General features: G+C 41.3%; 1 protein-coding gene across 1 annotated transcript; it reads left to right on the top strand.

Annotated features, from left to right (window-relative positions):
* The first annotated feature begins 1,490 nt into the window (after nucleotides 1–1,490).
* Nucleotides 1,491–19,575, top strand: LOC121045501 (SEC14-like protein 2). Its single transcript, XM_040498937.2, has 12 exons — nucleotides 1,491–1,547; nucleotides 2,336–2,405; nucleotides 3,635–3,678; nucleotides 6,664–6,726; nucleotides 7,714–7,807; nucleotides 11,465–11,559; nucleotides 13,459–13,537; nucleotides 13,620–13,700; nucleotides 16,029–16,115; nucleotides 17,176–17,282; nucleotides 18,329–18,638; nucleotides 19,425–19,575. Exons 1-12 carry the CDS (start codon nucleotides 1,494–1,496, stop codon nucleotides 19,526–19,528), a joined length of 1,188 nt encoding a protein of 395 aa, XP_040354871.2. The 5' UTR covers nucleotides 1,491–1,493; the 3' UTR covers nucleotides 19,529–19,575.
* The last annotated feature ends 1,814 nt before the right edge of the window (nucleotides 19,576–21,389 follow it).

The following is a 21,389-nucleotide window of genomic DNA, read 5'->3' as shown; positions in this document are numbered from 1 at the left end:
GAACACCGGAGAGCGAAACATTTTTTTTTGTAGGTATAGGTATATATTATTTGCAATCTGGTAACTGTGTGAAACGTTCCCTCGTAATATGTATCCTCACGTGTGTATCAAAACGAAGTGAAGAAGTTCAAAAACAAGGCTTTTAGTACCTTATTTTTTCTGACAACTATTCGCCGATAAAATCAGTTGTGTTTGCCAAAATTGTAATGTGAGTCATTAAATGCTATTTAGTATATGTGGAAACCATTCGCTTCATTTCATTGAGAAAGGAATTAAAAATAACTTTCTTAGTGGTTTCGCGAATAGTTTATTGATATCTTTGAGGTCGAGATATGACAAGCACTGCAATATGAACCGTACAAAATAACGACACAGAAACGGGACCCTCCGTCTGTTGCACGATATGAAATCAGTTCGTTTATATTGGCATTTTATTTGCGAATATAAAATCGCGGAAATAGAGCGATTGCAATTGTGTGCGACTACTGGTTGAATTAAATGGCAGAGCGTCACCTGCAGAACTGGTCGTCGTGGCTTTGCCTTGCACTGTAAGGACTACAAATGACGCAACAATGTTCGACTCTAATGACTATTCAAACACTCCTAAGTCATTGTAATTTTATCACAGGCAGAAAGAGAAACACACATTATTTTATGCGAATGGTTAGTTTTGTATCTCAATATTTGTTCTTAATATTCGGCTCCCATCTTGACCTAACTGCTTTGCTTAATTGTTTTGTCAAAACACTTGAAATCAGTATTTCCACTGCGGCTTACCAAAATGTTCTTCTATTCACTTTCTTAGTTGGAGAATTCCCTTCCACCTCCCCTTGTGCAATGCCGAAAAGCCCGTGGGTACTCAATGAGTAAAGAAATACATATATCAGCAGGTGTGGCGGACAGACCGGTCTAGCTCGCCGAAGAGTGGACGTCCTTCGCCGCGGCGCAAAGGCATGCGAGCGCGCATCTTTTTTTCAAAAATGCCGCTGCAGTTCAGCCACCTTTCTGCCGTGGCTTCACAAAACAAATAAAAAACAAACCAACTTGTTTATGTTTTCTTGAACGTCGCATATGCTACTCAAGAAAGGAGCAGTTTGGAACCCGTAACTAACCAGAAACTATTATTTTCAGATATTAATTAGCATATGGTTTGTCAACCCCTTCTAGTTCATTTGGCTGCATCAGCAATTAATAAGCCTTCGCGTGCTGACTACATTTTCGCTTATCCTTACTGTTTCTGCAACGAAGCGACGTCGTTTCGTTTGTGCCTCCAAGGTCGACGTATGTTTACGAGAGAGCGAGTGGCTGCGACCGGCGTGGCCGTTTAATCATTGGACGATCGTATCCTCGCTTTCTTTCCATGCGTTCCTTCCTGCCCGTTGGAGGTTACACCTCACTCTAAAAGGCTGCCGCAGTGTCGAGGCCCGACTTCGCCAGTTCACGTTCCGGTAAGTTGCGGCAGTTTGTTCGAATCCACGTAAAGAGACGCCACAATGAGCGGATATCTTGGGGATCTTAGTCAGAAGCAACAACAAGCTCTCGATGAGGTAAGTGCAGCCCTTTGAGTATTCCAGTGTATACCTGTCAGACGAAAACGTGATTTGTCAGTGTATTCGGTCAGACACTAGTGCCCTTGACGTACAGACACAATAAGCTTCGGCTTTAAAAGTGGAAAGCGATAACGAAACAAAGAAACTTATAAACTCCCGCTCGTTTCCAAGCCGTGCAAGCGTGCGTTGCCTGGCTTGGAACCGAAGGGACGTGGGTTCGAATCCCGTCTCAAATTCTTCAGATTTATCTTTCATTCAAATTAATTACTTTATGGAGTGAAATCATTTAAGACATGTGGAGTCCTTTAGTTCATATTACATGTCAAGTTTCTTATTCACTTTCAATCCACGCGTGACGTCACGTTTTACGTGAGGGTTGTGGGTTGCTTGAAATTCACGCGCGAGGTCATGTGGCTGTGACGTTATGACCCTATCAACCAATCAGAATTTTTGCCGCACGCCATCAGACGCCACCAGACGCACGTCCGATCTAATAACTTCGTGCTATGAGCAATTAAGAAATAAACGTATTAAATAAATAAATAACGTAGTTTTGACCCTAAAACTGTGTTCGCATAACCTCTCTACTTGTATCTTGGGTGTCCTCCCGTGTACTGTAGTCTCGGGCTCAAGGAATTCGGTTTTCACGATAACACCCAACATATTGCTTCTGTATTGCGAAGTTATCTAAAAAATTCAATGGTTTATTTATGCCATAAATTCAAGGGCTTTGCCCTGGCAAAATTATAGAATGCTCGGTATTTTTTTTTTCTAATTTGTCTCAGTTCAAGCTGTGCATTCAGGATATCTGGAAAAAGGAATTCACGGATTCGTTCCTTCTTCGATGGCTTAGAGGTGAGACTTGACGTTGTGATAACATAATTGATTCAGTTTTTATTCAGCCGGCCCTGAAAGTTACGACAACACGGCAATACGGTTCCCCTGTGCTGTATGCAGTAAGGTGCTACTACAACATGCGAAAATGCAGAATAGTGCTTCCGTGAAACTATCCATAATAATGCAGTCATACGCGCCTTAATTTACACAAATCCTTCCAAGCAGCCGTCGTGCCAGTCCCAAATCTGTGCCAACTTTGCTCGCATAGCTGTGGCTTATGTTTTTTAAAGTTGTTCTAAAAGTAAATAAATAATAAAAAAAAAACCTAGCCGCTGGGTAAACACATGCGAACGAACCCGTAGAGGCTCAAGACGGGCTTCAGCTGTCCGTGTTCTGCTACATGGCTTGACTTTGGCATGCCACTGTTCAAACAACACTGCTGCCGATATTTTACTGACAAATTTAGATGATGGACGCGCAGAACGTGAGCTGCGCATATATTTCTAACAAATATTTGATAACCGAGATCGATAATATCGAAAGACTCCATCATGTCAAAACAGAGAGTGAATGACGTATTGGTTCGTTCAGCGAGGTAGTATAATGCTCTTCTGAAACTATCAGAATAGCCGATATTTAAATTTAAATTTTTTGAAAGATTTGATTAAGTGTGTACATACCTACAGTTGGTGGCAAGTTAAGAATGCAGTAAATATTCCGCTTCCAGCACGTGCTTCCTGCTTTTGATGACAATTTGTCGCACGCGGAACCGAAGTCCGGCTGAAGGCATTGTGCGCGTTCTTCAGCCGAAGTTTCTACTGCGTTCTTGGCCTGCCACAGGATATAACTTAAAAAATTTATCTACACACATGTGCTAGTTCATCCTGGCACATTTATTCTGATGACAGAAAAGGCAATCAAAGCACAACTACAAGGATGGAAGAACCATTAAAATCTACCTTATATTGACAATTTTAAAACGGCGGATTAAGCGGTTGAAGATGGAATTACGAGGATAGGGTAATGATGATAATGTTTATTAAACTGCGAGTCCGGAATGTTCTATGGCAATTGATTGCTTATTTTCGCACCATAATCGCATATTAGGTTAATACGTATAGAATAGACACTTGGGCTAGTTGGTACAAACTCATTGTTGAGAACAGCACGAAAAAGTACGAAGGATGAGGAACGAAAACACGCAGAACAGCTATTTATATTGCATATATAATGTCTTTTTTCCGCAGCTCGGGATTTTGACGTCAAGAAGGCCGAGCACATGCTACGTAAGGTAAGCATTAAAGAAAATTTCGATGTCTAGAAGCAGCCGTTTGCTAAACAAAATTTTTTGGAGGGCTGTTTTTTTTTAACTATATGTAAACTAACAGACTAATATTAATAAAGGAGATGTGCTCTGCATTTTGCTTAACTATAAACGAAATTTAAATGTCTACTGTATCTACCTCTCCACGTTATAACCGCGCCAATTTAGGCACTTATCATGACGAAGCATTAGATTTTGGATACCATTCTCAACAGTAGTTGCCGCCTGAGCTTCGAGTCATTCTATGGTGCGTCGAAAAGATGTCAATCATTATAGGGCGATTGACACGAGCGATCCAGCCTACATGTCCACTCGAAATTTTTGTTCTTTTTTTTTTATATGACCTGTACACACAAAAGAATCGCACAAAACTAAACTTTTTGTCCCCCCCCCCCCCTCCAAAAAAATAAATAAAAAGTTGTCACTACGAGGAAAAAAATGCTTTAAGCTGCTGTGGGAGCCGGGCCACGGCCCTGCTCCCACAGCGGACTGCAACAGTTGCCAACTTTGCGGCCCTGTGGAAGGCAGGCAAAGAGTCGTACGCTAAAAATGTTTCCTGTTTCATGTAAGGCACCAAAGGTTTAAGTCAACTGCATGTAGTTATAATACGCTCTGTGAATTGAAAAAAAGCATAACTTTAGACCCGGTGAAACAAATACATTAACTTTGAGGCCTTCTACCTCAATACGTATGGCATTAACGAGTTAAAAAAAAACTACATATAATAAGGCCATGGCATCCGAAATACTTCTGCAAAATATGAACCTGCGATAAAAATATGAACACAAAAATATTTTTTAAAAAACACATTTTAAAAAATTATTTTGAAAAACACATTTTCAAAAAAGTTATCTCCATTGAAAAAACAAAATAAAAATATCCACCTGGTCCAGCACGCTTGCACCTTTGCATTTATTTGCATTGTAATCACAACGTTAAAATGCAAGCCTCACCCTTGTTGGTGTTAGACTGGTGGCAGCTGATAAAACCTGTTTGCTCTACTGACGTCTAACTCCTGGTTGGTTCAGTTGGCAAAGCGCTTCACTGGAAATGGAGAGGTCCCGGGTTCGATAGCCGGACCAGGCGGATTTTTTCGGTCGCGCGCCAGTCACGTAGCTGTGTTTGGAGATTTGTGTTTGTCCTTTATCCCACTTGTTCCCCTTCTCCAGAGATTATTTTCGTTCAAAGATTCCGTGTTTGATTTAATTAAAGCCAGGCGAAAACAACGCACACAAATATGTTGCACCATTTCCTTGGTACAAAAGTTCTAAGCGATCAAAGTGGCGGTTAAGGGTCTTGACTCCGATGTTTTTCGCTTCACCCCGCCGCTGGTATATATATTTTCTATTTAGTTTTTAGGAAAAAGCAACTTTCTTTTTCTTAGTATGTGCTCGTAATATTAAAAAAATATATCTTTCCAGCTTTTTTTTTTGCTTGTATTTTTTTACGGGCACTTATGAAAGTTTACGCTCATGCCTGCAGTGGCAGGCATAAGCGTAAACTCATGCCTGCCACTGCAGGCATGAGTTTACGCTCATGAATAAACGTCGAATGCAAAACCGTAAAAACGTAGGTGGAGAACCGCGCTGAGCGGGTCTTCACAGTCCAAGAGAGTAACAGGAAATTTCTAGCTGATAGAGGGCGCGAAAGTGGTACCAGCCGCATCAGCATCAGACAACATGGCGGCGGCCTAGGAGCATTTCTTGGAAAGGTGTATACACAGAGACAAGGCGTCGACTTTTCTTTTCTCCGCTTTTCCGGTTCTTTTCTCCGCTCCCAAGAAACTCAAGAAGTTTTGTGGTACAATTGATAGGGGAGCAGCACACGCAGCGCGATGCGAAAAGAGCATAAAAAGCTATTCGTAGCGTGCGAAGTGGGAATTCTGTATAGAATACGGCAATCGTGTGGTAAGTTGTGTATTGGATAGTGTAGTAGATGCGTCAACGATAGACTGAGGGAGCATGCATTATTTGTGTGATCGTTCCCTGCAAGTCATTTGGCGATTCATTGCGACAGGTGTGGGTGCGCTCCTAAGTTTGAAAAGACAACAATAATGATGCGACGCAACAACAAAAGGACGAGCGAGATAACGGAGGCCTTTTATATATCACGATGTAGCGAGGGCGCGTGCGTCAGTTCCCCCTTTGAGGCCCTCTGTCAAAAATAGATAGAATATCTCGGCAAACGGGAACGTGGTGTGTGTCGTGTGTGCGGTAGATTGGCCGGGTTTTTTCGCGGCCTTCATGTTTTTTTAAAAAATTAAATTTCAGTTGAAAGTCAGCGACTTGTCTGTGTGTATACTCTTCTACTGGTCCGTTATTTTTTTGCGCTGTATCCTCGTTCGTATACATCACCAACTCGCCCAGATTTCTACGCTTATTACATTCACTTTTTTGTCAACGCGCTGGCAATTTGAATGCCAAAGCAATAAGGCAATAAGATATCGAACTCGTTCAATAATAAACTTCTTAGTGAGCGCGTTGGTAATGATGTAGGTTTAGAAAGATGTGTTGTCCCGTCCCCTGTCTTTACGTATATAACTCTTTCTAAACCTACGTACAATAATAAGTTCGTAAAACATACCCAAAACTGGGTACGTTTCAAATAGACGTTCATGCGGAAATATCATGGGCCTCCATGTAGGTGTGTGACAACACATCAAAGGAAATTCCTAGATATCATGGCAAGTATAATAAGTCAAGTGTAATTAGAATTTGAAAAGCATGCAGCCTGTGTTTTTCTTTTTTTGGCACACCACCGATGCCTATTCTTGTTCGCTTTTTCGCTTGAAGGAACGGAGGTTTTAGGAATTTCTCATATATGCTACGGTGTAATGAAAATACTTGCAAGAAATTAAAGTGGTTGCTGTAAATAAGTGTTCCTTGTTTTCTCATAGTGACTTGTTGCGATTTGTATTATTAAAATGAAACGTTTCTTCCAACTGATTTGCAGAATCAAGTATGGCGTCATGAGAACAACATAGATTTGCTCCTGGAGACGTACCAGTTACCAGAGGTAAATTTTGCACTCCGTATTGAGCAAAGTGTTCTTCAATATATACCGGATTAATTTAGCCTGATTTGCTTTTATTTAACAAACACAGATTTGTTTGACGAAAGTTAATTAACGAGGGTAATATTAGTAGGTTATTTTAAATAATGTGCACACTATCAATACTGAAAGCAGTTTGAGGAAACAATAACAATCACAATAACAAGTCTACTATTTAGTGGCTGTAATGGTTAACATACCACCAAAAACGTGGTGATTCTGATTTTTTTTAGCCAATGCGGGCGTGAGGGAAATGAATGTCAAACCAAAAAAAAAAAATGAATAATCAAATTTTTGCTTAAATTTTCCTGTCAAATATACTTGCTTCATAGGCGATCCCTATAATACATGGACAGTAAAATTCGATGGAGAAGGTTTATTCCCGACATATCTGGTACTCACACTGCGAAGTGACGTTTGTATTCTAAAGTACAATAAAACGAAAAAGGTTAGTTGATTGAATATTTTGTCTCTCTTTGGGGACTTCGCGTATATTAATAATTCTAGAGCGAAAACATTAAGCTTGAAAACTCGCGGTTATCTAAAAAATAAGAATTTAGTCTAAATATTTCTTGAACTATACCGGAAAATATTCATGAGGAATGAGTTTCCGTTGCTTATATTAACCTCAGTAGAGGCAGCTGTTTCCGGAAAGGTTCTCAAGATACCGATTGAAAATTATACCTATCAGCACTGTTTTGTAGTGAGAAGTCGAGGCAATCGTACTCCATAAAAGAAAAAACAACAATATTTCTCTAGTAGAGGACACTGCGTAAGTAAACTTTTAAGCTTTCTTCTATGGTTTTGAAATTTGTGAAGACAGTATTACGAAGCAATTTCAATAGTCATTAAACGCTCTTTAACCGTTCATTCTCACTGGAAGCGGATCTGCGTTCGCAAAGCGGTTGCGAACGCGGTTTTATAATTTAAAAATGCTTCACGTTGTCGCAGGTATTGAGACGCTACTTGCCTGGCGGGATCAGCGGCCACGACCGGGGTGGCCGGCCCATCTGGATCCTGCGTTTTGGCAACTGCGACTATAAAGGTGGCCGAAAATATAATGTCCTCCGTACTTATATGAACAAGTGGGTGTGTTGGTTCCAGCGCTGGGCAGTATCGCGATACAAATGTATCGCGATATTATCTTAGAGATACTTTCGAGTATCTGTATCTCTGTATCGAGGTACATTTGTAAAATGTATTGGTATCTCAGTAGTGAAATACATTTGAAATGTATCGCTTGTATCGCGATACTTTGCCCGACTTAGGCATCTCGTTACATTTGGTGCCCTTTGTAAGATAAATTTAAGGGATAAAAATATCTGTTTGGTGCATAATGATTTCGAATTTATAATATGAACCTGCCTTATAACATAATCCATCTCCATCACCAACAATAAAAAAAAAGTGGTTTGAAGAAGGCTACTTGCAAGAATAACAAAATCAGCTCCTCTCACAAACCCCTCCACTCTTTCCAACTTAGCGGAGCGACCGCTGTAAAGGGGTTGAGTGGAGAAAAAGTACGGCCCTCTTGTCCAAACTTCCTACGCTGTGGGTGACTAAGAAGCTTATAATATGACAGTTTGAGATGCGCCCTCAAGGCAAAACCGGGTTCATTTTGGGCAGACGCTTTTTGTCAAGCATGGCATGCAGTCTTTACCGTTCTTTAACTATGTCAGGGGTGGCCAGGCTGACCTGGCCCAAGAGCCGCAAAGGAAACCACAAAACTTCTAAGAGCCACCGGGGAAGGGCCGGGGGGGGGGGGGGGGGGGGGACAAAACAAACACCACTGCCTGGTTACCCCCCCTCGCCCCCCCCCCCCCTCCTCGAAAGCATAACTAAGCAGCTTGCGGGTCACAACTGCAAGCCGGTAAATATAACAATAAGATTGTTCCTGGTCCTTTGTGAACTTGAACATAACGTCTGTGACTAGTGGAAGCTACGAATGAGGTCAACCTGGGCTTCCGCGACCTTCAACAAGAAACGATATGGAGAGAACAACCGTTACTTAAAGGGGACAAGTATCACCGGCGAGTGACAAAGGCCGCGATACAGAACATTTCCTCGACCCCAAGCCAAAGTGCACGGATGTTTTGACAGTCCCTGTTCTTGGTGACATTCCCAATTAGGGTCCGGCAAACTCTCTTGAACAATGAAAGAAACAGGATCTGTGGAAACATACGAGTGAAAAGCGGTTCGACTGTACGTATGGGGGCACAAGGCTGCCAAACCCCCCCCCCCCCCCCCTGCAAGCTGTTTATTCTAAAACCCTTTCTACGCGGAGAAGGCCGGGAAGGGGGGGGGGGGGGGTGTTTAACAAGGGATCCGCGAGCCGCACCGTGACCAGCAAAGAGCCGCATGCGGCTCGCGAGCCGCGGTTTGGCCACCCCTGAACTATGTAGTTAAACAGGGGTGACATGCTTTTTTAGCGGAAAGAATGATAATTAAAAAGTTCGAGGTAATGAGTAGTGCATAAAATGGCACAAAAAGAGGAACACAAACCTAAATTACCTATCGCGTTCGCCACGAACTGACCGCTGTCCACGTAGCACCGTTCGTGAACTAATGTATTTTTGTGAGTATCTGCATCGGTATTCTAGAATACTTTTTCGCCGTGTTTGCGGAAGTTTAAAAGACAAATGTATATCCGTATCTGTATTTTGGCTTTAAAATACATGTATCTCAGTATTTGTATTCCCGAATACTTTTTGGAGTATCTCTGCCCAGCCCTGGTTTGTATGTACAGTGCGAAAAAGGAAATCCTATCACACGTGGAGACGAAGGACATGGCCCATACGATTATTGATTGCACGACTGTATGGCTTATCTATAAATCGTGACTGCTAAAGTAAATGGCAAGATTTTATTCTGGAAGTTGGTTGAGTTTAATAAGAATATGTGTGCCATAAAAATTAACTGTAATTTAAGGCACTGTAGTTTCCTAGAAAACAACTTCAGTTATCAAATAATGCTTACCATATACAAAAAAGGATGAACCGGAGTATATTTGTTGTGTCCACCATATTTTATTTTAGAAGGGTCGGATCACGCTTTTAATATGAAAGAATACAAAAGTAGCACCGATTCCTTGAAGTAATAGTTTTCAAAATGTTTCGTTGAAAAATAGTATTGACTACCTTGAACTACTGTATTAAGGCATTCGATGACTTTTTTATGTTTGCAATCGAACTCGCTAGTGGATACTCAAAAAAAAAATATAAAAAAACCTGACACAAGAAGGCAACTCAATTCAGGCTTGATTGAAGCATAACAGTGGTTTCTGAGGACCGCTACCTTAAACGGCGCACCTAAATAAAGCATAACCTTGTTCAGCAGGTTATTAATATTCGTCATGTCGACATTTCGAAAAATGTAACATTAAAAATACGGAAATCAAGCGGATTTATTCGATTAATCATTTTTCGATTCAGATTCAAAACTCGATTATTCCTGAATTCAAAAATAATTTTAAATGAAAAAAAAAATTTCAATGTTTTTTTTTGTTTTTTATGTTACCTTATGAGATAAAGTGGTATAGTAATATATCTACGTTTAATGTGTACATGTGTGCAGTCTTGGCTAAGTTTCTTTAAAAAGTAATTAGTTACAATTACAGTTATTTTAAAAACGTAGCGAAGTTACCGTTACAGTTACCGCAACAAAAATAGTAACTCGTTACAGTTATAGTTACTTCGAAAAAGTAACGACGTTACTTTTCAGTTACTTCTCTATAACACGAAAATTAAAAACGCCCCTCACGAAGTTTTATAGCATAAAATTAAAAATTAAGCTTCTTACGCTTTTGTTAGCAATCACCTTTACCATAGAAAAATACTCTCTGTACGACGGCCATGGTAGTTTTTCTTTGTTCTCATCAACATCCCTATCCTTGGTAGCACTGGCATATTGTTGGCTCGTTGATGGTTGCGCTGGGTTCATAGAGTCCCTGGAACTATTTCAGTTCGTACCCGGCAAGCCGGAAACAAACCCCGCGCAAACAGCAGTAAATTTTGTCTCGACTGTTGACACCACGCCGGTGTAGTGACGCAAATGAAAACACAAAACTTGCATAGTGCCCTCCACGTGTAATATTGTTTCACGGTTGATTTACTCGATTAAAAAGCGTTCGCGCAGAAAAAACAAAAACGGCATCATAGATAGTGCTTCAAGATACTAAGATGTAAGTGTTGAGTCACAAAGCACAAGCCCGTTTGTAAAGATAACTTGACATTTTTTTCTATCAAATCTACACGTTGCTATATTCGAGTTCGCAAGTTTGTGCAAGGCCAACTTGACACTCGAAATGTTGGAACAGACGATTTGGAAAGTGCAAGAAATAGCTTGGTTGTACTCGTTCAATGCTATATTATTATTAAAAAATCTGGAAAGTAACGGAAAAAGTAACGTAGTTATTTTCATCGTCACATCAGAAAAAGTAATATAACCACAATCACAAGTTACGTTTTTTAAAAAAGTAACTCGTTACAGTTACAAGTTACCGCAAAAGTAACGAAGTTACAGTAAAGCGTTACGACTAACGCGTTACTAACCAAAATTGCACGTGTGTGCATATTTTGGTGGAGATTATTTAGCTTACCACTTCTTTGAAGAGCAAGTGTTTGCTTAGAGCTTCCGTTACCAAGTGGTAAAGAAAAACGCTGTGCCTTAAAGGGTATTCAAATCGTTTTCATTTTTAACGCAGGGTTACTACAATGCGTATCCAAGGAGGAACTGTCCAAAGCCTGCTTCTATCAGGTTGAACAGATATATGCGGACTTCAAAATCCAGAGTGAGAAGGTGAGGATTCCGGCGATGGGGCAGCACTGCGAAGGACTACTTAATTTGAGCGCGTTGTAGTAATGAATATTTAAAAACGAAAAAAATAGAAGCATGAAAGGTGTACACAAACTACCGCACTCTTTCACCGCAAAGCGCTCCTTTAAAATTAAAGGCAGGGAAAGAAAGGGTTATATATATTTATATATGAAAGATAAACAGAAAGAACCAACCGAAGCCATCTCTACTGATAGTTCCACCAGAACCCTTGGACTTCCCCGACGAAACCTCAGATGTGCACAATCACGTTTCCGAAAGCTGGCATACGACACATTCATCAGACCAAAAGTGGAATATGCCGCCTTCCTCTGGAACCCTCATCAAGTTTACCTCATCACTCATTTGGAAACGGTTCATAACAGGGCTGCTCGGTTCATCCTACCCACATACGCTCTTTCCGTGAGTGTTTTTCCTTAACAGTCAACTAATCCTTTCCCCCCAGAGATTCGTCGAAAAATCTCGCAGCTCTTGTTTCTTCCTAAAATCTATTATAATTGTACCAATCTTAAGACAGCCTTTTTATCACCTGCCGACCGAGCAAAATTTGGCCTTAACAATGACTGCAGCATCAACCGCATTTCTGGCTCAACAAACGCGTTCAACCGATCATTCCCTCCACAAGCCATCAATGGCGGGGTCCGCCTCCATCCTCCATCATCACCTTCATTGCCCTGGAGGAATTCAAGTAATCTTCCCAATGACATTTTTTATGTTAATAATATTTGTTAATTTGACTAGTTTCTGATTAATCCTGAATGTTTTTGTTAGTATCTGTATTTCATTGCATGATATGAATACCCCCCCTCCCCCATCTTATGTGGCGCCATAAACCGGCCCTTAAGGTGAATTAAACGAAAAAAAAAAACGAAATGAGATAACAAGGGAAAGCCAACTTATATAAGTACCACAGAATCGCCATCCCCCGACATGATTGAATACAAACCATCCTCTTTACTTCTAATGCCTAACAGATTTTTTTTTTAATTCCTGATATGTTGTTTTGCCGACGGCATTGCAAAATTTATCTTGTTACTGTACCCTCGACTAGTCAAATTGGTATGGGTTCCAACACTGACTGTGTTTTGGTATAAAATAAAAAAAAATAGATTGAAGCAAAAATATTATTGGAATTATTTAAATTGCCCAGGGGGACTAGAAATAGACGCATATGAAACTTGCAAAATATGGTGTGAATTCTTAAATACTGCGACATCGGTCAGAACTAGACGTAAGAAATAGAGGCACAAGTAGAGCAAGGAATTACGTGAAAAAATATTAGAACAAAGTAAAGAGTAAAACCCACGAACAAATATTTCGAGAGTGAATATACATAACAAAATATCAGAAACTACAGTGGCGTTTCGCAATTCGATCTTCATAATTAGCTCCACGTCTATAACACTGGCTTTTACTGGATTGCTAAAAAATTGCTTCTTGTTTTTACAACAAAAAATACCGGTGTCGTTGTTTTAATAATACTATATACCGTATTTACTCGAGTAATAACCGCACTGTTTATAAAGAAAACCTGAGGGTTCGCTTTTCCGCAAAGCACACAGATTGCCAATCACCGCGATCGACAGTATGATTCCAGCTGTTCACAGGACAGAGATAACGTCTTGGCGCGAAGATACCACCTGTGAAGATTGCATTTGTACGGAGACTCGTGTTCTTAATCTATTTATTCGCTATGTTATTTATACGCAACGCAATGATTGGCTGTACTTGTGTTCTGCAGGGAAAATAGACGCATGGGCCTTGTTCATAAATAGTGCGGCTATTACTCGAGTAAATACGGTATATGCATTGAAGGTGGTCAGGTAGAGGCTTAAATTAGAGACTCCCTGTTTTCCTTTCCAGTTGGGAAAGAACATAGATACTGTGACGGTTGTGTGTGACTATGACAACTTCAGCCTGAAGCAGGTGTACAGCCTCCAAGGTATAGCCACTGGATATTCATGGATAGTTCCTCAATTTCCTATACCGTCAATTCAAACTAATACCCGATTTGTTTCTACCAGCAATGGAGTTCTTTAGGGAAATAACTGTTCAATTCGACACAAACTACCCTGAGACACTTGAGCGATACCTGTGCATCAATGGTAAGCGCACATTTTATTTTCCACTATTTGGACTTACACTGAGTTGTTGTACGTAACAGGACTTTTCAAATCTCTAAATGTCTCTGGAGAGGTGCACTAATGAACGATCCGGGTGCGCCGTGCTTTCCTTTGGGGATAACCACCGTAGCAAATTGAGACCCTAAAGTATCATTTATGCTCTTGGAATTCATTCGCCCAACAGGAATCGTTAGTGGTTTTGCTTAATAAAATATTTCTTTACCTAAGATCAAAGTTTTGAGCTCTTTAAAGTTACCGGGCTTAGCGCTTTATTACGAAAAAGGAAACTCCATGCGCGAGTTGCTTTCTCTTTAGATTAATTATCTTTACAGGCGAATTTCCTTCACTTTATTGTTAGATCATTTGTGATGGCTTAAATGGAAGCTAAAGCACTTCTTGAAAAACAAAAACAAAAAGCAAAACGAGTTAGAGGTAAATTTTGGCGTATTTTTATCCCGTGAATCTAAATATCACGTTTGTTTTCCCCGAAGACGTAACTAAACGCTAGAAATCACAAATAACCTACGGCATGTCGTGACGTCATACTAGGATCATTGAGCCGCCAAGGGCATGTCGCTGGTATGGGTAGCGCGTGCAATTGCAAGCTGGCCAGGTGTATTTTTCCGCACTGACGCCAGTCGTGACGTCTATTTCTGACATTTTTTGATAATAGCAAGAGTGCGCGTCCATAGCATTGACAGGCGCTGAAGATGCGCGAGAGCAGGGATTCTGAAAACACCTACTATGACGTCACGCCCCGGAAACAAGGTGCTTCAGCGGTACTTTAAAAATTATTTTCTGCAAACTCCATGCACCAAGTTGAAAAATAATCTCGATATTCGCGATTCTGTAGGCCAAATGAGCTGAGGATTTAAATGTTTTCCCTCAGATACAGAACCACTTCAGTTTTCCTTTAATGAGAGCCTGGATACTTAAGAACTGACGAACTCTGAACGATATCTACCAATTTAGTATAATAAGGCCCACGCCAATGACTGACGATATTCTGGTTATCTTAAATGAACGATTGATTTATTTTAATGCGAGACCATTAATTGTGACATAGAGCAGAGCGGGCTTTGTACGTAACCGCGTAAAACGGCAGAGAAATGCGCTCCGCGCCGTAAAGGCTCTCAATATGGCTGCAACGCGGCCCGCGCGCCGAATAGTTCCAAGAAACGCCACCCACATTCCTGGCGCTGTTCCCGCGCGCCGCCCCAGCAGCACACACCCGCCGCTACCCAGAGCACGGCCGGACGGCGCCCGCAGAGGCTGCCCGGCCGGCCTCTCCAAAGGATAGCGGAGCGCGCAGCTTGTAGGAGTACGCTACGTATACGAATGATTTCGCGTTCCTACACTAAGCAGTAAGTGTTTTCCTGTAATTTTTGTTTCAGGGTATTTGAAACATAATTACCAAGACACACCCTCGCAACGCCGTTTCTTGCAGTTTTTCCGCCATAATTACGGCTCGCGATAAAGAAAGAAAAAAAAAATTCTGTAAAAATTAGCATTCTGTAGCTGACGCTAAAACCAGGCTGCTCTTCAAAAACAACTACTAGGCAAAGAAGATAGTGCATGTGGCTGTATTTTTTTAAATAACTTATTTCTTATCGTGTCGTGGGGAGCAAAACAAATTTTCAGAACATGAATGTTTTTAGAAAAGTACGCATCTTGGTAGAACGATAAGGTACACGTGAGAAACAGGACATTACACCACGACTAGGCGTATTTTTTTATCATATAATTGTTTTCAGTGTCGCGAAGACGAGAAGAAATGATGACGTGAAGATCGCTTATCTAGTTGTCCAGAAACATTTTATAGAAAAAAAATATAGGTGTTTCAACACCCTGGGTTTTATGCAGCCTACTTTCAACAATACAACTTTAGAAATATTGTTTAGGCCTTTAGCGCCCTTTTATAACTGAAAATGTTTCAACTTTATTTTATTGATCGACATGTACCCGATTCCGTACCGAACTGTTGCGGATCTATTAAGTTTTTCTAGGTACAAGAGGGATAGAAATGTTTGTAAGTCTTAATTTATCAAGTACAAGGAAGTAATTTAGGTGTACCTCAGAACAGGACCGTATTTAACGTTTTTATTCCGGTTCAACTTCTAGAGACGGGGCTACTGGGCCTAAAAGGTAATATCAAAACTCATGTATAATGCAATATGCACATCAAAAGATAGCTTCATGCTGGTGAATCAAACACTTAAAAGAAGGTACCCAAATTACGCAGAAAATAATCGATGTTCAGAGGAAAGAAAAACATAGTCTTTTATTTTGTTACCCACGCCTCTTGTGCAGCCCCCAGCTTCTTCCCATTCTTCTGGAAACTCGTTCGGCCATTTGTATCAGAAAAGACGGCATCTAAGATTGAAGTGTTTCCCCAAGGTATGACACAAGTCTTTTTTACTACGCTTATATCTTATTTGCGCTCGCAATGAGTTGTCCTGTTTGTCAACGGAAATGACCAACCAATGTGTGCATTGATGAGTACGTGCCAAACCGATAGCCCAGAATGAAACATCACGTGAAAGGACAACAGAAACAGAATGCGTTCCTTTTTTTATTTTTTTGTTAATTTTCTGATTTTTTTTTTTTTGAATTGCAGTTTGTGTTTATTGTATATTTTCGCGTTTTGGGTAGCTTCATGTATTTACCCCCCTCCCCCTCCTTTTTTATGTACTGTTCTAAAATGGACCTTTGATGGACTATGAACAAAAATACATAAACAAGTCATGACGCCAGAACAACCAAGTGACATAATAGGACGCGTAAATATAGCACAGAATAAAGCAGAACAGCGTCATAATGTCATAACGAGCGAGGACGGCGCAAGCACAAAAATGTCAAAACAGCAAAGGGACGAAATGATGTAGGTAGCATATTAACAACACAATAGCGCTGATGATAATGCAATTAATATAAATGTGCGAGCGAGCTGGACAAGAATGACGATAATAATCCATGGAGAAGGATGATAAGGGGGAGAAAGGACGAACACAAATCAACAAACATAGTTGTATAGTGTGGAAAATGCTCTTCTTGAAGTTGCGGCATTTTTAACGGGATTCCACGTCTCATCAAGTTGCCCTTCAACAAATTGTGTGCGTGTGTGTGAGGAGAGCGGGGAGAGGGGCTGATTACACTCAGTAAATATCCATTTTCTACATCTTGAACTTATCTAAATTTGTTCCGAAGCACTTCGCAAGTGATATAGCAAAAAAAAAAAATTAAAATAAACACAGGGACATGTGCTGTCTATCACAACTAGAAACGTCCGACATGGAACTTCTGCTTCTATAAGTTGGAGATGTCGGCCAACAAAAAGACTATCTTCTCCTCACTCCTTTTCTCAAATAAAAAAAAAAAAAAAGCCCCAAGTGTTATCAGAAAATGCTCTTTAGGGCCTTAACTTTCCCCAATTTCTGGTTCATTTTGAATGGTACAGAAGCCTGGAAGTCGGCATTACTCAAGTACATAGACCCTTCCCAGCTTCCGGTCCACTGGGGAGGAGAGCTTCTTGGACCAGATGGTGACCCCGAGTGTTCACACAAAGTACGTTCTTTTTTTTTTTTTTATCAAGGAAGATTGTGGAAGTAACTCGGCCAGACCGGAGGCATCTTATATTCCCACCGGTAGGCTAGACACTCGACAATTTGTAAAGTACGCAAATCAAAACTACCAGGCCGTCATATTACGCCTTTGTCTAGTCACAATATGCTACGCCATAGCAGATAAATTTAATTAACGTAGTAAAAAAGACTAAGGCAATTAGTTTCATATCAGTTCAACATTTAGCTCTCACCGGGCAAGATGTGTTCTACAACTACGGTAGTGTGTTCCATACGAGGGCAAGCTGCAACAGAAAAAAAAAGTGTCTCTAAAAAAGGTGACTGTCATCATAATTCCAACTGCGCTATCGAAGTGGGTTCGTTTTCTATGCTTTATGTTTATATATAAATCTAGCGAGTCGACCAAACACCAGCGATTGGCCGCGACACCTTAAAGAACGCATGGCGGGACCTTATTATCGTTCCGGAGCTAAAGAGATTGCGGTACGGGCTGATACGAAAGGACGATGAACGATTCACGAAGCAGGACGCAGGATCATAGCAGGCAACGCCCTGCGTCTCTCAAGATGCCTGTAACTGTAGCCTAAATAGTGTTGGTCGAGTCGCCGTTCAGTCGCAATTTCCAATAACCTGAATGTGTAAACGATTCTAATATCACATTGATTAAACGCTTACGAACGCGTTAAAAGGAATAAATCAAACGGCACAGGACCTTGCTTCTGAACAAGGCAATTATTGGTTTATGTAGAGCCGGTAAACACTGATTGTTGTCCCAGTGAACTTGTGATAACGATTGCAGTCACTGACAGGGTGAGAACAGCAGGGCGCTTCTTTCGAACGCCCGGCCTCTAGTGCGCCCTCCGTGCCTTCCGCCGTGCTTTGGCAGCGCGCGCACGCTCGACATGCACCTAAAAACGGAAGCATTGTCTGTGGTATGAAGCTCGCGCTGGGAGACGGGTCAACTAAAGCTGCTCCTTGCCTTTCTCATCTTGTCGGTTAATATAAGAAAATGCTCGCCGGTTTATGCAGATTAGGCCCGGAGGGGAGGTTCCCGTGGAGCTGTACCTAAAGAACGGGCCCAAGGTATGGGACGACCCCCAGTCAGTCAACTGCACTCTCGAGAGGGGCGAGCATCTCGAGGTCCCCGTCCAAGTTGAGCGCGCCGGTTGCATCCTTCGCTGGAAGTTCCAGACAGGTCCTGGTCACGACGTGGACTTCAGCGTCACGCGTGGGCTCACCGAAAATGGGAAGCAGCAAAAGAAAGTCTTGCCAGTCACCAGGGTCAGGTGTGACCTCGTGCCGGAGACTGGAGAGTTGGAAAACCCCGACATCGGAACATGTGAGGCCGGCTCCGTTATTAATTCGTAGACTCGGAATTAAATTAATGCATGCATGCGCGGAAAAGAGACCGTAGTTTACAGGGCTCTTTTAGAACATCTTATTGAAAATGAGTTGGTGAAATGTTGTTGATGATGCATAAATACGTTGAGCAATACAAGCTCGCTTGAATTAGCCCCCCAAAACAGCCTAAATATTGCCGTTATAAGCATTCATGTTACACAGTTGGGGCCTTTGTTTGGCTTTTATTGATAACATTGATGACAACTATAGTTGTGTCAAATAATAAAGGTAGACGGTCTTTTTTACGGTAAGCACGGGCAGCAACATAAAAAATAGTAAAAAATATGATTGAATAGGTACGAAGAAAAGTCGACATCAGAAATATTATTAAAAGCGTATAAAAATCTATAAGCACGCATTTTGAAGCATCTGCACATCTGCTGTTTGAATGAACGTACATAATCTGGTAGAGTGGATTTTGACATAAAGAGTCTTGCCCATCGTATGCGAAGCGCAAGTGCGTCTGCTTCTTGCACAGGGGTTGCGATGATGTCAGAACGACGAGCTCTTATTGGCTAATTGAAAAGAAAGTGAGTAAACCTCAAGGCATCTAACATTGAGGTCTACCCACTATCTTTTCAATGAAGGCCAGTCAGAGGTTGGCTTCCTTCTGACGTCGCAAGAACTTCTGCGCAACGAGCAGACGACTTGGTCTCCGCACTGTTTCTCTGTTTTGGCGAATTTATGACCCGTGCACTTTGCCTGTTTTGCTTTCCATTTCCAGATTCCTTTCGGTTTGACAACAGCTTTAGTTGGTTCTCCAATAAGCGGATATCCTACGTTTTACAAGTGATCTATCCTGAAGAGATTTTGACTCCCGTCAGCTGATGACTGCCTATATAAATTTGCACGCAGTATAGGTTTGAAACCATTATGTTGAAGTACTAATCAGATGTCGAAAATGGCACAAACATGTACTATAAACAATAATTTGAAACTGATTGCGTCGATGATAAAATTATGTTTACGGCAGAATCTTGGTGGAACTTGTCATTCATTAATTAGCAACTGATTATAATATTTGTCATGTTAGACCGTCCCCGACAATATGTCTCATCTTTAGAAAAACGACGCTGCTAATTACACACGTGATGGTTATATTCTCTTTGGTTAGCTGACACTGACCTACTGCGAAACACTTGGAATTCAAAATCGCTGCAATCTGAGAAGGACGTTAGGGAAATGACGAGGTTGTAAATATGTTTATAGCTGAAGAAATAGTGGGAGCTGAGACTCTGAACATGAAGTTTCACAACCCTCAGCGCCGCAGCGCAAAGAGTCAATTTAGGTCTAAAATATTTTCAGCTTCATCATTCATTTAGTCGCTCCTTAGATTAGAAAGACTGGGTCTCCAAAGTGCTTTGCGGAAATGTAGATGCACCACAGTTCTAGCGATAGAGAAAAGTGGAAAACTAGGATAGGGTGTTGGAATGCATATTACAACTACAAGTAAGAAAGCACGGAGAAAAATGAACTCTCAACAACGAGCTTCTTTTTTTGGTGATTATGTTCCTTTTGCTTTGTGTTTTGGCGTCAAGTCACCCTAACATTCATTAATGATAAGTAATGATTAGAATTAAATATAATTCACTTTCACTTTCGTGAAATGTGACTGCGTGCTATGCAGCTACATGTTTGGAGTATGCTTGGAAAACGTAATCTGAACCGACCGAGCAACTACCGAAATGATAATAAGAGCATAATAGGCCGAGGCAGCCTGGTTCGGTTGGCTACTCTGAGTGGGAGAAGCGGTTCCCAACGGGGAGTTCATTCAATACAAATGGAAGACCGAGATATAACACTGGAAGCGACCCAAGCCAGAACTTGAACCAGCACGGCAAAAATCAGCCAGACAAGAGTGCGATGCTACTCCCATATGACTGAATGATTATAAATGTTTATCCGACAAGATTTCGCCCCTAGATACAGTGAAGGTTCGTTTTCTTCTTAGGATTGCGTCAAGGACCCGATGACTGGGAACGCCGATGGTGTGCAGATGTTGATGGTCTAAAAAAATGACTGACAGGACTCCATCAGTAAGAGAGAAATAAAAAGAAACGTCTATTTACAATACAGATTGAAAGGTGGCCCGACCGGCGTTCCTCACGGCCCTCGCGCGTCCCCCTCTTTCTTCCTTCTCCTCGGGCCACAGCCGCACCGCTCACTTTAAAGTCGTTACTCAGAGAAAAGAAAGACGAAACCGAAACTACAGCCACTGTACCGAAACCCTGCGCATGTCGCGCCTCTGGATTTGTGGCCGTCATTTACGTTGACCTTCACACCTCCCCAACAAGTATAATTTTGGGGCCTCAATGTCACAAAATTATCACACACAAAAACAAAATGTCCGCCCGTCATACACTGGTCGCTCTTGCAAGGTGATTTTGAATGTGCCCGCCAAGGCTCTAAACACCCCGTTACTACCAAAAGTGCCTTCAGGCTTGCATAGTATGAACTAAAACGTGCATCTAAAAAAAATCTGCAAAGGCGTATGCGGAAAATATGCTCTCTCTAAACCAGGCTATTTTCCCAAAACCCCCAACTGCCCGTTCAGTCATACCAACAACAACAAAAAGATCTCACCAACTTAAAGTATACAATCCATTCAAAAAGACACACCAAAACTTCGGTTCGTGCATGCGACGAACCAAAAACCATTGCTTGACAAAGCAGTCGCACCTTCTTTATG

This window comes from Ixodes scapularis, unplaced genomic scaffold, assembly GCF_016920785.2.
Source record: "Ixodes scapularis isolate PalLabHiFi unplaced genomic scaffold, ASM1692078v2 PGA_scaffold1__304_contigs__length_218370807, whole genome shotgun sequence".
Taxonomy (NCBI): domain Eukaryota; kingdom Metazoa; phylum Arthropoda; class Arachnida; order Ixodida; family Ixodidae; genus Ixodes; species Ixodes scapularis.
The sequence above is the reverse complement of the archived record's forward strand: the minus strand, read 5'-3'. Positions and strand labels throughout refer to the sequence as shown.

Bases quoted from the DNA above. Each gene is read 5' to 3' on its own strand.
- LOC121045501 (XM_040498937.2), top strand. From the start codon at position 1,494: ATGAGCGGATATCTTGGGGATCTTAGTCAGAAGCAACAACAAGCTCTC. The intron at 1,548-2,335 runs GTAAGTGCAGCC...AATTTGTCTCAG, and splicing joins AACAACAAGCTCTCGATGAG to TTCAAGCTGTGCATTCAGGA. The intron at 6,727-7,713 runs GTAAATTTTGCA...ACGTTGTCGCAG, and splicing joins AGACGTACCAGTTACCAGAG to GTATTGAGACGCTACTTGCC.